Source organism: Penaeus chinensis, chromosome 37, assembly GCF_019202785.1.
Source record: "Penaeus chinensis breed Huanghai No. 1 chromosome 37, ASM1920278v2, whole genome shotgun sequence".
NCBI lineage: Eukaryota > Metazoa > Arthropoda > Malacostraca > Decapoda > Penaeidae > Penaeus > Penaeus chinensis.
This window is the reverse complement of record NC_061855.1, coordinates 35,376,326-35,392,983: the sequence shown is the minus strand read 5'-3', so window position 1 is coordinate 35,392,983 and position 16,658 is coordinate 35,376,326. Positions and strand designations below refer to the sequence as shown.

General features: G+C 38.9%; 1 protein-coding gene and 1 long non-coding RNA gene across 2 annotated transcripts; both read left to right on the top strand.

Moving 5' to 3' along the window:
• The first annotated feature begins 8,202 nt into the window (after nt 1–8,202).
• LOC125045607 lies at nt 8,203–8,770 on the top strand. The gene is made up of 2 exons (XR_007116568.1): nt 8,203–8,492; nt 8,736–8,770. It is a non-coding gene; the product is annotated as an uncharacterized LOC125045607 (long non-coding RNA).
• A 45-nt stretch (nt 8,771–8,815) lies between these two features.
• LOC125045391 lies at nt 8,816–13,110 on the top strand. The gene is made up of 2 exons (XM_047642601.1): nt 8,816–10,781; nt 10,952–13,110. The coding sequence occupies exons 1-2, from the start codon at nt 8,816–8,818 to the stop codon at nt 13,108–13,110; spliced, it is 4,125 nt and encodes a 1,374-aa protein (XP_047498557.1).
• The last annotated feature ends 3,548 nt before the right edge of the window (nt 13,111–16,658 follow it).

Here is a 16,658-nt window from a genome sequence, read left to right as displayed (position 1 = left end):
TGTCACTTCGAGTCTAGCAACTGCTAATAGTGAGCCGTACTGCGAATTCCACCGCTTCAAAGGACACCTCACAAAAGATTGCAGAGGTAAGCCTCTGTCTAATGTTTGTTGGCTATGTTTACAGTCAGGTCATCTAAGATCTCGATGTCCTGGATTACAGCAGCCGCATAAAAAGGAACAATCTACGTGTGTTCAGAATGCTGTGACCTTTCAGAAAGGCCAGCAGTGTTAAAACTCCCTGTAATCTGTTGGCTAAATGCAAAAGGGAGATGGATTTATGTTTGGTGTCTGATAAGAATTTAGTTGGTCGACCTTTGATAAAAATTTGTATCAATGGTCAGGAATTGCTTGCATTCATTGACACTGGATCTTCTGCATCCTTGTTGCAGGTCTCGGCATTGAAGTCTCTAAGCATTATTTCACGTTCTAAAGGAGCCAGGTCACTTATTAGTGCTTCTGGTGACTTTCTTGATGTTTTGGAAGAAAGGGATTTTGAGATTTTTTTTTGCCCCAGGATTTAACCTGACACACAGATTAGTTGTAGTTGATGAAAGTTGTGATTTTCTGGGTTCCTTATTAATTGGCATTGATGTACTGCGTAGATTTGAATTCAGCTTGGTTTATGTGTGCTAGAGTTCTCAGAAATACTAGTATTCCTCCAATTAGTGCTAAGTTTATTTCATGTTCAGTAAATCGTAGTATTCCTGATGGGGATGTATACATAGAGGGTCACTTGCATGATCTATCGATTCCTCATTCAGTTGCAAGTGTACAGAATAAGAAAGTTTACGTATGGACAGTTAATACTTTACCTCACAGAATTAAGCTAAAAAATGGTAAGCTACTAGCAAAAGTGGAAGAAGTTTCTAACTCTGACTCAAGTAAAATGGCAATGATAGGTAGTGCCTCTTCATGTAATTCTGAGATAGTAACCCAAGCAAATCTTCCAGATTTAGAACATTTAACAAAAGAGCAAAGGAGTAAGGTCTTGCCTATTCTACAGAAGTACAAGGGTTTATTTGATGGTGATAAAATGACTATTGGTAAAGCTAAGGGTATTGTGCATTGCATACCTACGGGTAATGCAGCGCCTATTTGTTCTAAACAGTGGCGTCTTCCACAGTCAGCCAAAGTCTTTATTAAGTCTGAGTGTCAGTCAATGCTTAAAGCAGGAGTAATTGAACCATCAATGAGCCCATGGCTTAGCAATGTGGTTCTAGTAGTAAAAAAGGATGGGTCTCATCGTTTCTGTGTTGACTACAGGCAGTTGAATAATGTTACCCAAGGAAATATATATCCACTTCCCAGGATAGAAGAAACTATTGACAGTCTCGGAGAAGCACATTTCTTTTCTACTTTAGACTCTAGAGCAGCATACTGGACTATAGAGGTCAATGAGGCATATCGCCCTAAAACGGCATTTTCGGATGGACAGAACGTTTTTCAATGGATTCGAATGCCATTTGGTTTAAAGTCCGCTCCAAGCACTTATCAGAGGCTAGCTAACTTGGTCTTGGGTCCAGTTTTAGGACGCCATACACTTTGTTATCTAGATGATATCATTATCTATAGTAAAAACTTTTCAGAACATCTCGATCATCTGGATGAAACCCTTACTATCTTATCCCGTGCAGGTTTTAAATTAAACATGGCAAAATGTGAGATTGCTTGCCCAGAACTTAAATTCTTAGGATTCCTCATTTCTGCTGCAGGTGTACAGCCTGACCCTGGTAAAGTGAAGGCCATATGTGACCTTCCTACACCCACCAACTGACAGCAGGTGAGAAGGATTATGGGTGCTGCTGGATATTTCCGCAAGCATATCAAAGATCACTCTAAAATAACTGCTCCACTTTCTGATTTAAGAAGAATGCCAAGTTTGTATGGAAGCCAGAACATGAAAGGGATTTAGTTAGTTTAAAGGAAGCATTAGTTACTGCTCCTCTCTTGAAACGTCCTAATTTTGACTTGCTGTTCGAAATCCACACAGATGCAAGTCAGCGAGCCATTGGTGCTTGTTTGATCCAAAAGCATGATGGACAACCTTACCCAGTTTCTTATTACAGTCGCAAACTTAGAGGTGCTGAGATTCGTTATTCAGCGACTGAGTTGGAGGCTTTAGCTGTTGTTGAAGCTATTAAAGCATTTCATCCATATGTATATGGCCATAAATTTCATGTCTATACAGATCATAAGCCATTAATCTATATTTTTAAACGTCCAACTAAATCAGCTAGAATGACTCGCTGGAGTCATGAAATAATGAGTTATGATTGTAAAGTCATCTATAAAGAGGGAGCAAGTAATCATGTACCAGATCTCTTATCAAGGCAGATTAGTTCAATAACATCTGTAGATTTGACCACCTTAGATCCTAAAGCATTCCGTGCATTGCAGGTTGAAGACTCTCTTTACAAAGAAATTATAGATTTTCTTGAAGGTCGATCATTCCCTAAGCAGAAATTACCTGCAAGATTGGACGAGTTTGACTTGATAGATGGAGTTCTATATCACGTCAAAGATAAGGCTTCTGGTTTGGTAAGTCAGTTATGTATTCCTTTGAAATGCAGATTACATGCCCTGGACATTGCTCATAATAGTAAGATTGCTGGTCATCCTGGAACCCATCGTACATATAGAAAACTCCAGGAGTTGTATTATTTTCCTTGTGCACTTAGTTGTACTAGAAATTATGTAAGTAAGTGTCTGACCTGTAAAAAGCGTAAAGCTCAACAAAGGCATAGAGCGACATTAGCAGGTGCTCCACTCGCATTAATCATCCTCGAGCGAGTCAGCATGGATCTCGTTGAATTGCCTAAGTCGGACAATGATTTCAAGTATGTCTTAGTCATTGTAGATCAGTTATCACGTTTTACTCAGCTTGTACCTCTTAAAGATAAACAAGCCGTAACTGTCACAAATGCTTTGATTAATGATTTCATTACAATCTTTGGTCCACCACAAGCTTTCATTTGTGATAATGGCACTGAATTTTCTAATTCTCTTCTCAGAGCTGTTTGTAAGCTGCTGGAAACTAAGATAAACTTTACAACCCCTTATCATCCAGAAAGTAATGGGTTATGTGAAAGGACTAACAGAATAGTTAAAGATACTTTATATGCACTAATTGAGAAGAATCCTCCTCTATGGGACACGATGATACCTCATGTTAGGTTTGCTATCAACTCTTTAGTTAACAGGTCGGCAAATAATCAACCCTTATATTTGATGCTTGGACAATCTATACATTATCCAGTTGGATTAACAAACAAATTAACTGTAAATAAACCTGCTAATGAAAGATTTGCAAAGTTAATTCATGCACGTGATGCAGCTGTACTTGCAAGTAAACGATGTAGAGAATATAACAAAGATTACGTTGCAAGGAAGTCTATACCTGCTACTGATTTGGATGTTGGTAGTCTAATCTTACGAAAAAGTCCTTCTCAGAAAGCCACTGGTCTGACGGCACGCTGGACAGGTCCCTTAAGGATCACAAAGCGCACTGGACCTGTGACTTATCTGGTGAAAGACTTGGTAAAGAACAGTGTTTATCGACTTCATCGTAATGATATGCTGTCCTACGAGGCACAAGACGAACTGGAGATAGTGAGTCCAGATGGTGTTCTTGCAGAACACTCTCCTGATGATCCGTTAAGTGTTATGATGTTATCTCTTGTGAGAAGATTTACAGGGTAACTTGTCTTTAAGTTTAATGTATTATATTGTAATGTTAAATATTCTTTAGGTGATTGGGTATATCGTTTGTATAATGTTAGAGCATCTTTAATAAAATAAATCAGCATTCCAGTGCTTGCATAGAACAGGTCTCTTATATTTGTACACATGAAAGCTCATGCCAACTCCCCCAACAGCTATCTGCATGGTCTGTTCCTGCCGCTGTCCTGATCAATGAAACCAAGTTGATCTGATGCTGTTTGCTGCTGTCATCCCAGTGGATCGAATGTCATGACTTCTTGCAGCCCTGTTCCAGCCTCCGACCACCTTGTGGAGTCCCACGGCTTAGAATCCTGCCTTATCTCTGCCCTGATCTGTTCCTGCTTCCTCTTATACACTGCCTAGGTGCAAGCTCGCATGCTGATAATGGACCTCGGAACCTGAGTACCTGCAACCCTATGACCCACTGAATGTGACGCCCAAAGGATTTCGCATTGAGCCGATAGTCAGTCGAGGGTTCCCAAGTCACCCTCTCCTTTTCCGGGATCGGGAGGGATGTAGTGAGGCAGCCATACGTCTTTTTCCACGGGACTTTCAACCCTATTTTCGCCTTAACCTGCGTCGCATCTTAAAGGAGCTACAAACCAGCAAACATCCCATCGTCTTGGAAGACCATCGACCAGGACTTCTACCTTCCCGCGGTAAATTTACGTCAGAGTAATTGTTGAGCTTCTCAGGTAGTTGGCTGAGAGCTCGTGACCTGTACACACCATTCATAAGTATCTGGCTGTTGTTGTTCCTTATCTTTATTACTGATGCTCGTTTTTTTTTTTGTTTTTTTTTTCGTTTATATCATTTTGTTTAATTTAATAAATGTGTATTTTTCTGTCCATTGAGTATTTATTCAATTCTTACACGCTACCTAAATTATAAGAATTGCTCGGCTTGAGGGCTGTGTAAAAGCCAACGCTTACACCCCCCCCCCCACCCCACCACCACTGCCGACGCTAACTCCCACTCGCATCCTGTGCCCCAACATTTGCCCTCCCAATGAGACCCACAACCCGCCTCACTTTCTGGGTGAGGGGACATAGCCCCTCCCCCAAGCAAATCCATGACTCCTTACCTCTAGGGCCTCCTGCTGCTCGGAGATCTCCCGCAGTTTATCCTGGAACTGCAAGGTGCCCAATTTCAATGGGTGGCCACAAAGAGGCACTGCAGAAGTCTTCATGATGGAGAGGCTTTGAACTGGCAGGGAGGCTTATGCAGAGCTGCTCCCTTTTTGTACCAGGCTATCCAGTTGTGGCAGCTGAGCAAAAAGGCATACAAACAACACTATCTAGGCTAGCACACCATCACTACACAATACTCTGAGCATGAAGCACCCATCCACATATATATATATATACATAGATATGTATATACCTCATGGTGGGCAGGATAGCCTGAGTTTGCAATCACGCATTGTGCAAGTAATAGGTCCTGTACCATTCTTATGGTACAGCCACTGATTTGACACATGGTCACGCCAAAGGTACCCCTTGATCCGGCACAAGGATCTGTCACAAAAGGCATCAAGATGAGATTCCAGAGCACAAGATAGCATCCAGGTCAAACTTCAAGACACATAGCTTGGTTTATGCACAAGTACCCGCATATCTATATACTCTTGTTGAGATTTTATGACCCTGCTACCAGACCAATCTATCTACTGACTTCCTTGTCTGACATCCCAGAGTCATAAACTGCACCACCGAGGTATATAAAGCTCCCTGTGACTTCACTGTTCTTACCACAAGCACATACCGACTGAACAGGATCTCCTGGTAGGCCCCAAGGTCCTAGAGACCTCTAGCCCTAGGGGCTTTGCCTCATTGCTAAATGCATCAAGAGCCGCAACTAGGGATTCCAGAGACTCAGATAGAATAGCAACATCAGCAAAATCAAGGTTGCATAAGCCTCTGGTGCTTCAGTAGGTAGTCTCTTGTACGTCTCAGAAAGATGTGATTGAGAACCTTGCCTGGTATACTGAGCAGTGTAATGCCTTGGGGGTTGCTGCAGTCTCATCGATCCCCTTTTCCCTTCCAAAGAAGGATGACGACACCCCTCAGTAGGTCAGGAGGAATGGTACTAGTCTGCCAGATGGCAGACAGGACAGTATGCAAGCCCCTTGTCACAGGTTCTCCACCAGCCTTTAACAGTTCAGCTGGGCTGCCACAGATACCTGCTGTTTTACCACTCTTCAGCTTTGAGATCGCCCCCCCCCCCCCCTCACTTCATTCAAGAAGGGTTGATCCTTGCTGATGGGTGGGTCTGGCAAAGGAATCATGACACCACCTGGTCATCTGTGAGGAGGGTTTGGAGTTCAGCTTCCTCAGGGCTCGGTAGGCAGGACGGTTATTTACAAGGAAATGGCTTTCGACTTCCTTCAAGATTCCTGATAATCTGTTCCTTATCCCATCTCAGCAGAGACTAGTCCTGCACACCAGGGAATGATGCAAGATTTTTGATAAACTGTTCCTTGTCCCTTCTCATCAGTGACCTAGTCCTGCGCACCAGGGAATGATGTACGTCGCATTCCCCTGACAATTAAGTCTCACAACAAGCATCTGTGGCTTCCAGTCCTGTGAGATGAAATTCTGTCCTGCTCTTGGGCATTCAACAATCGATTCTTGGGCTGCATCAAATGGTTCACACTTGAAGGTATCACACATAAGGACAGGATCTTTCAGGCCATCCAAGTGCTGCGAAACGACCAGAGATAGCTTCAGTAAACCCCCAGTCACACTCCCCCTCCCTCAATTTATCTGTATGAAACATCCTAATGTGTTCATTGGAACGAATGGGGATTCTAAAGCGGACCTAAAATAGCCACAACTAATCTATGGTCAGTTCCACAGAAATCGGCACTCCAATACACCCTGCAGTTCTGGAAGATCCTCCAGCATGTGATGGGTATGTGGTCAATGTCCTTGGCCACAATACCCACATCACCGTACTAGGTCCAACAATGCTGAGCAGAGGGCTGTTACCATGAACCAGAAATCCTCAATACCAGTAGACAACTCATAAGCTAGCTATATCGCAGCCAGATACCGCACTGAAGTCACCCAGTACAATACAAATATCTGTCACAAATGCAACTGGCATATAACACCTCTTTCACATTAAATTGATATGCATCACTAGGAGCATACGCAGCAAAAAGACACATAAAGACATATATGAGCTTCAGTCAGAAGTTTGCTGGAGATGTCTATGGCTACTCCCTGGATGTGGTAGTCACCGCTGTGGCACAACCAGCAATAAGTGTATCCACCCAAACTAAGCATGCCGCTGCCAGGTCTTCTCACCTCTGAGAGAGCAGCCACCTCAAATCTCAGCTGCTTCAGCTCCCTCGACAGTAATGGTAACCGATCTTCCTTGACAGCCCACCTATCAGGGTGGGGGCTTGGAATGTCCAAGCGGCCAAGTAGCTGCCAACCTAGTGGGACCCACAACCTGCCTTACTTGCTGGGTAGGAGGGACGTTTGCCCTCCCTCCAGCACCTACCTCTATATGCTTCGTTGTCAGTTGGTTTGTCTTGGGGAAATGGATTGGCAAGGCCTGCCATTAATCCCAGTGGGAATGGTGGCAGTAGCTTGTACGGAGCAAAGACGTGTCCACACTCCGGGACGTGACTCTGTACCTTTATGGCCTCCTGCTGCCAAGAGCCTCCACAGTTCAGCTTTGGGTCACCAGGTACCTACCTCCCACGAACAGGCACTGCAGAAGTCTTAAAGGAGAGTCTACGAGCTGGCATATATATATATATATATGTTTATATATAAATATATTTATATATATATTATATATATATATAAATATGTGTTTAATTATATATTGTATATATAAATGCATGTTTATATATGCTGTATATATAAATATATGTTTGTATATGTATATATATATATATATATATATATATATGTGTGTGTGTATATATATACATATTTATATATACATATATAAACATGCATACATGAAAAAAAAACATATATATATACATATATATATATATATATATATATATATATATATATATATATATATATATATATACACGCACACCCATATCTCTATCCATCTATCTATCTTTCTATATATATAAATATATAAATATATAAATATATACATACACACAGCCACATATAGATACATATACATACATATATATATATATATATATATATATATATATATATATATATATATATACATAAATATGTATAAATATATATATATATATATATATATATATATATATATACATATATATATATATATATATATATATATATATATATATGTATCATTAGCATGATAGGTATATGAAAATAGGAATATTTACGTTTATTTGATATTACGGGTGAGATGTTTGTTGCGCATCTCGAGTATTTTTTGTTTACCCATGAGCCCACGTATGACGTTGCTGTGGCGGTGGACGACTCGTGTGTGAACCCACTTCGCAGGGAATTTGTGTTGGCGACCTTTTATAGAAGTGGCAGTTATTGGGCACAAGTCTTTACACTCATGAAGGTATGTTTAAGGATGTTGAAGGGTTCAAATAAATTCAGAGGGGATGATACTCATTAATATTGAAAATACACGGAGCATGAGTTTGTTGTGTTGGCGTCGACCATAATGTGGATTGTTTACTTTCATATGGATTTCAGCCAGTGTTATATCCAATGCTGTGGATATGGGTTTGTGCCGTAACTGAGACGTGATGGCAACTACTGGGAATCATGGACTGTGATAGTGTGGCCATTGAAGTGAGTTCAATGAAAATATACAATGTATGATTTATTTGTGATACTGTTGCAGATTATTTAGTTACGTCGCACGAATTGTGTAGGCATTCCTTGTATTATTTAATATTGTGATATAAGCAGTTCATTTGTTTATTCGGATTGGATTGTTACTTTAGTATTAATTGATGTATGTATATTTTCTCTTTTTTTCGCAAATAGAATATTTATTTTTGTTATCCCTATTACCTGAATATCACATTTCAGGTTGAAACTTTGCTCCAATAAAAGACTGTTGCAGCTGATGGCTTTTCCTTGATATCCCAGTACATTTCAACTTCAGCGCCATGGGTGTGCAAGAGGACCTCAACACCCTCAAGAAACAGAGGGGAATTGCTAAAGGAAAGTTCACCAGGAAGGTAACTCTATGTAAAGAAGGAATAGACAGAGGTGATGATCTATTAGTGTTGAAGACTAACTATGAGGAAGTAATAGAAGCATTTAAGTGTTTAGAGTGTAAGAATGATGAACTGATACAATTTATATCTGATAATGAGGATAAATTAGAAAATAAAAACCTGGGAGAAGAGGCTGAACAATATATTTTAGATAGTGAAAGATTAAAGAATGAACTGTGTGCTAAGATATTCATGACAAAGAGTGAGGAGAAGGCAACAGACAAACCAAAGGTTAAGGTAAAGAGATTTGAACCTCCCAAGTTTGAAGGTAATTTAAGAGAATATCCTACATTTAAAGAGGATTATAAGAACTTGGTTCAGAGTGAATATGGTACTGATCCATATGCACTCAAAATGTGTTTAGGTGGGGAGGCACTCCAGACAGTAAAGGGCTCGGAAGGTAATTACAATGAAATGTTTAAGCGGTTGGATGACAAATTTGGTAACCCAAGGAAAATTGTAGACTTGGTGATAAGTGATCTCAAATCTCTGAGGAAGATATCAGATGGTGATACTAAAGGGTTTATTAAAATGGTTGATCAGGTTGAACAATGTTGGTTAGATTTAAAAAGGGTAAATCTATCTGATGAACTCAACACAGCTAATGTTGTTAGCCATATTGAGAAAATTCTGCCTTCACTACAAAAGAGAGAATGGGTAATTAAAGCAAGTGATATCTCGGTCACTGGTGAATTGTTTTCTGAGCTGTTGGGTTTCTTGCAGAAAGAAAGGAAGGTTTTAGAGTACATGAATTCAAATGTAAGAACTAGTACTAGTGATTGTAGAGCAACAGTACATCATGTTGAAAATGTGGTCGAAAACAATTTGGAGTCAGAGTTGGTTAAGCTGATGAGAAAATTGAATGAAGAACAACAGAGCAAGAATAGAGAATTTGAGTCATGCATTGTAAAGTTGAATGAAATGATAAAGGGTATTAAATACAAGGAGAACAATATAAGTATAGGTTGTTTATTACACAATTCAGAGAGTCATGATATAACAAATTGTTTCAAGTTCAAGGACTGTAATAGCAAAGAGAGATTTGATGTGATTAAGAGGAATGGTATATGTTTTAGGTGTTTAAAGGGATATCATTCAGCACGTGGGTGTAAAGTAGGCAAATTGTGTGATGTTGTCATTGAAGGACAAGGACCATGTAATCGGAATCATCATCCACTTTTGCATCAAGACAGAATAGAAAGCAGTTCTCACAATGCAGTAATGGAGAAGAGAGGCAAAGCTTTGTTGAATATTAGTACGGTGCATAGTAAAAATCTGCCCATCACTATATTGTGGGATCCGGGTTCAGATACTTCTTTAATTACTCATAGGATGGCCAAGAAGTTAGGATTGAGTGGAAAGGATGTAAATTTATCTCTGGTCAAGGTAGGCAACACGATTGAATATCAATCAAGTAAAACATACTGTGTACCATTAACTGATAAGAATGGTAAAGTTTGGAATGTGGATGCTGTCGGTATGAATGAAATATCTTCCAAAATCAAAAGGATTGATTTATCCAGATTACCTGAACTTTTTGTAAGAATCTCGAACGTAGAGGTGGATCTCCCATATGGGGAAATTGATATGCTCATCGGTACAGATTGTTGTGAAATACTGCCAAGGGTTGTTGAAGACAATAAGGGCATTCAGTTACTGGAAAATCAATTTGGGTTCAGCATTCGAGGTAGACATGACAAGATTACCAATGGATCTAACACCAGCAATCATATACTTGTGAGAACTCATAAACTGTCTAGTCTCGTAGATTTGAAGGAAAGTAACATAGAGTCAACAGATAGCTTAAAGACTAAATTGGATAAATTCTTTGCCATGGAGGAAATGGGAACAAAATGTAAGCCACAGTGTATAAAGTGTATGTGTCGAGGATGTCCTGAACCTAATTGCATAAATTTAAAAGAAGAAAGAGAACTAGCATTGATTGAGGAAGATTGTTATATAATGAGGAGCAGAAATGCTGGCTAGCAAAGTATCCATGGCTAAGGGATCCAATGCATTTGAAAGACAATATTAAAGTAGCTAATGCTAGATTAAAAACTACAGAGAATAGATTGAAGAAACTGGGCAATGAATATGCCATGAAGTATCAGAGAGAGATAGAAGATATGATTCATAGGGGAGTGGCGAGGAAATTAACTAAGGAAGAGATACGAGAATATAAGGGGCCAGATATCCTGAACAGCTTACTGGGAGTTTTATTTAGGTTTAGACAGAAAAATATAGCTATAGCAGGCAACATAGCTAAAATGTACCATACTGTCAAGCTCAGCACAGTGGATGAACATACACACAGATTTGTATGGAGGGATTTGGATGACAAGAAACCACCTGATCAGTATGCTCTTACCACAGTAACGTTTGGAGATAAGCCTAGTGGTACCATAGCTACGCTAGCGTTGAGACACACTGTAGAGAAATTTGACAAGGAATATCCAGATGTGCAAGATATGATTATTAATAATACTTATGTTGATGACATACTATATTCCACTGATACCGTTGAGAATGCATTCAAGTTAATACAGGATGCGGAGAAGATATTGTCTCAGGGAAGTTTCAGAGTTAAACATTGGATTGTCAGTGGGCATTATGAAAGCTGCAAGGTCAATGTGATAAAATCTGACCATGAGAAGATCTTAGGATTGAAATGGAACCCGTTGGAGGATCATTTTTTCTTTACGGTAAAACTTAAATTTTCTTCAAGAATAAGAAAGGTCAGAAGTGGTCCAAATTTAAATTCAGATGAAATTGATGATAAATTTCCAGAACATTTAACACGCAGAATGCTATTGAGTCAAATTGCATCCATATATGATCCATTAGGGTTTGCTGTACCAGTATTGCTCAAAGCTAAAATTTTGATGAGACTCGTGATTTCCAAAGGTGAATCGAAAGATGGCGGAATCAAGTGGGATGATACACTTGATGTTTCCACGGTTAAGGAATATAAGATGTTTTTTAAGGAATTGTATGAGTTAGAGAGATTGACTTTTAGAAGATCCTTGATACCATCCAATGTAGTTGGTAAACCAAGTTTAATAATATTTTCGGATGGTAGCATGCAAGCATACGGAGCTTGTGCATATGTGAGGTGGCAAATTGGTGAAGATGAATTTGAGTCACATCTGATAGCAGCTAGAAATAAGATTGCACCAATAAAGCAAATGTCAATTCCTAGGTTAGAACTATGTGCAGCTCTTATGGCTGCTAGATTAAGAGAATCTATATTAAAGGAGTTTACATGGAAGTTTGAGGGAATTTACCACATAGTTAACTCATCAATTGTAAGATCACAAATCCAAAAGGATGAGTTAACTGACAGAATTGGTATTATCATGACGGTTAATAATGCAAGTCATGAGAATGGTGATATACAATTAATTGATGTTAATAGGTATAGTGACTATTACAAATTGTTGAGAGTTACATGTAGGGTAATGAATGTATTCAAATACAAGTCTTTCAAAGGTATTCTAAGAAGCCCCACAGTTCAAGGGATTACAGATGCAGACATATTATGGGTCAAAGAAGTGCAAAAGAGCATGACTGATTGGGAAACAAGGTTCAAAAGATTGGGACCATCAATTGAAAGGGGAGTTATAGTAGTAGGACAACAAATTTCTAAGTGGTTGAAAGACAATTGGAATCAAGAAAATTTCATGTTAATACCGAATAAACATCCTGTTACTAGATTGTACATATCCTGTCTACATAAAGTGGATCATGCAGGTATAGAGACTACATTGTGTAAGATACAGAGGAAATTTTGGATTCCGGGAGCTAGAAAATTAATAAGAACCATAAAAAATAAATGTGTAACATGTAGAAAATTAAGTAAGAAAGTGGAAGATCAATGCATGGGTCAAGTGAGGGCAGAAAGGATGAGACCTGCTCCACCATTATATCATACAGCAGTAGATTTGTTTGGGCCCTTGACAATAAGAGATGTTGTTCTAGTGCAAGATAGCAATATTGTAAGGAGAACATGGAAGCTGGCTCAAGTAATTGGGGCTGACCCAGGACGAAATGGAATAGTTCGTGAAGTTAATTTAAGATATAAAATAATAAAGGATGGCAAAGGGCATGATGGTGAGGCGGATAAGATCATGTGTAGATCAGTACATAGATTAGTGATGCTGTTGCCTATAGAAGAACAAGTTTAGGCATATGTAACTTGTCCATTGTATTCTAGTCCACGGTAGTCATTGTGAAGGGGGGGGGGGGAGTGTATCATTAGCATGATAAGTATATGAAAATAGGAATATTTACGTTTATTTGATATTACGGGTGAGATGTTTGTTGCGCATCTCGAGTATTTTTTGTTTACCCATGAGCCCACGTATGACGTTGCTGTGGCGGTGGACGACTCGTGTGTGAACCCACTTCGCAGGGAATTTGTGTTGGCGACCTTTTATAGAAGTGGCAGTTATTGGGCACAAGTCTTTACACTCATGAAGGTATGTTTAAGGATGTTGAAGGGTTCAAATAAATTCAGAGGGGATGATACTCATTAATATTGAAAATACACGGAGCATGAGTTTGTTGTGTTGGCGTCGACCATAATGTGGATTGTTTACTTTCATATGGATTTCAGCCAGTGTTATATCCAATGCTGTGGATATGGGTTTGTGCCGTAAATGAGACGTGATGGCAACTACTGGGAATCATGGACTGTTATGGTGTGGCCATTGAAGTGAGTTCAATGAAAATATACAATGTATGATTTATTTGTGATATTGTTGCAGATTATTTAGTTACGTCGCACGAATTGTGTAGGCATTCCTTGTTTTATTTAATATTGTGATATAAGCAGTTCATTTGTTTATTCGGATTGGATTGTTACTTTAGTATTAATTGATGTATGTATATTTTCTCTTTTTTTCGCAAATAGAATATTTATTTTTGTTATCCCTATTACCTGAATATCACATTTCAGGTTGAAACTTTGCTCCAATAAAAGACTGTTGCAGCTGATGGCTTTTCCTTGATATCCCAATACAATATATATATATACATACATACATATATATATATATACATACATATATATATATATAAATACACACACACAAACACAGACACACACACACACACACATATATATATTCTAGTGTTTTGTCCTTTGACAGGTATTTTTTGGCATCCATTTTCTCCATGTCCCTCCCCCTCTATTATCTGTCAATTCACTATTCCACGGAACTGAGGTGTGTGTGTGTGTGTGTTTTTGGCGATAGATAGATAACTATACATGCATACAGGTGTGTCTGAACACTGATACACTACCTGTCAGTCATAGTGTCCACGTTCACTCACATGGTGTGAAAATATATTGTTTTGACACAGAGCAACTTAACATTTGTTAATCTTATCCATCTCCTATGCACACATACCCAGCGAGACAAAGGGGCACTGTTATAATAGGTGTAACTGACATGTTATATTATATGTGTGTCTTTTTTTTTTACATGCATACATGTGTGTGTAAACATTTATACACTATCTGTCACTCATAGTGTCCACGATCACTCACACGTTGTTAAAATAAATTGTTTTGTATCAGCTGAATAAATTGACACAGAGCAATTTAATATTAACCTTATCCATCTCCTATGCACTCATACACAGCGAGACAAAGGGGCACTGTTATAATAGATATAACTGACATGTTATTTTATTTGTGTTTCTTTTTTTATGTGCATAAAAGTGTGTGTAAACATTATCTGTCACTCATAGTGTCCACGTTCACTCACACGATGTGAAAATAAATTGTTTTGTATTTTAGCTGAATAAATTGACACAGAGCTTATAAACAGCGAGACAAAGGGGTACTGTTATAATAGATGTAACTGACATGTTATATCATATGTCTTTCTCTTTTTTCTTAATGTACATTATGTGTCACCCTACCATCTCCTTCGTTGATGTTTTAAATTACATGTACGTATCGGGATAATGTAGTAAGAATAAGAGAATGATTTTGTAGCGTTCATTACTTGCAACGTTCCCCAGGCTCATAAAAAGAGTGTAAAGGCGTCACTGCCACCACCCGATTGGTACGTTCGGGAACGAGTGTATGGTGTAAGAAGGGATGCAAGGTCAGAAGAAGTGTGGAAAGGAGCGACAGAAGTGTGTATGCGCGTGTGTGTGTGTGTGAAGTGTAGTTGTGGAAATGAGCCGAAGTGAGGTAGGCGTGGTTAGAATCCCGAGGAGAGGCGTGTATAGATGCTTCATCTATACTCTAGGGTTTTTGATTGTTGGTCTTGTAAACTATAAAAACTAAAATATGTTGAGGCGTTATTCAGCCTTCCTTCTCACAAAGAGTCAGGGACTTATAAAAAGTTATTATAAAATTACCGATTTATTTTCTAAAACAAGGCTAAAACGAAAACATAGCACAGTAAAACAAACACTTAAAACACAAAAGACGAAATAAACATAAAACACTGTAGAACACGAAACACAAACATTAAAACGAGAACCACCTTCTCTCACGTATAATACAACTTAAAAACTTCTTATATTTCCGAGACCACCTTACCCTGAACACCACAACCACAGTCCAGCAGTTCAACTGCCCTCGACCTCGGACCGCCGCTTGAAGGGCCGGGGGCTTTCCATTGTCACCTCGGCCCGCGAAACTAAGTTTTGTTTCTCATAAGACTTGCATTAATAAAAACTTACAATATACATTAAAATGTTCTTATTATAATAATAAAAATATCCGTAAAGTTTATCCATAAGATGAATAAAAGTTCTAAGAAATAAATAGTAAAAATAAAAAAGAACCATCGTGTACATAGTAAAATAAACTCCTATTTGTTTCATTTTTGGTGGTCTCTTTACAAATTAATGTCCGTGTAAAACACCATGTAAAAAGTTTATTAAAACACGAAATAAACAAACAAAAATAAAGCAAACAAAACATTAAGGTGACGAGGCCGCACAGGTGAGTCGCTCTAGGTGGGCTTCCCGTTTTCTGTTGCCGCAGCTTCCTCACCGCGCCGGGCATCCTCACCCCCGGGGGATAAAACAGGGGTTTTGGGAGATCTAGGAGGCGTACGAGGCTGCGACCTCCTCCGTGGAGCGAGGGTGGACATCGTTCTTCATCTCGAAAGGGGGGAGGGGGGTGTAGGCGAAAACATATGTAGGGGACCGTGGGGACGTACACAGGCGGTCCACTACAATTTAACTTGTGATTCCAAAGATGTGAAATTGTGTGGCAAACTGGTGTTAAACCTCGCACAGAGCCGTTTCAAAGACAATCAATCACACCTATTAGAGCACTACCTCTATGTCGTAATATGCATGGGTGTAGGGGCGGTAGGAAAGATTAATTAGTAGTAAGTTGCTCTGCCAATATAATCAGCTAAAATACAAATAGGTATCATTTCACAACATGAGAGTATAGTCATTTAGAGAGAGAGAGAGAATGTGTGTGTGTGAGAGAGAGAGAGAGGTACATTAGAGGGGTTTTAAGCTTTGCCTTCGGAAAAGCATTTAGTCATTAACTTGCAGCTGATTGGAATTACAATTTGATAATATATATCTCTTTAAAAGGATTTCAACCACATATTCTCAACATTGTTAACTCCTCTGTGCCTGTGGCAATGAATCATGCATATAATTAAACCACTTATGGCATTGTATTCCAAATGAAAAATTGACAAACTTTATCGGTAATACTAAAAAAAAAAAAAAAAAAAAAAAAAAA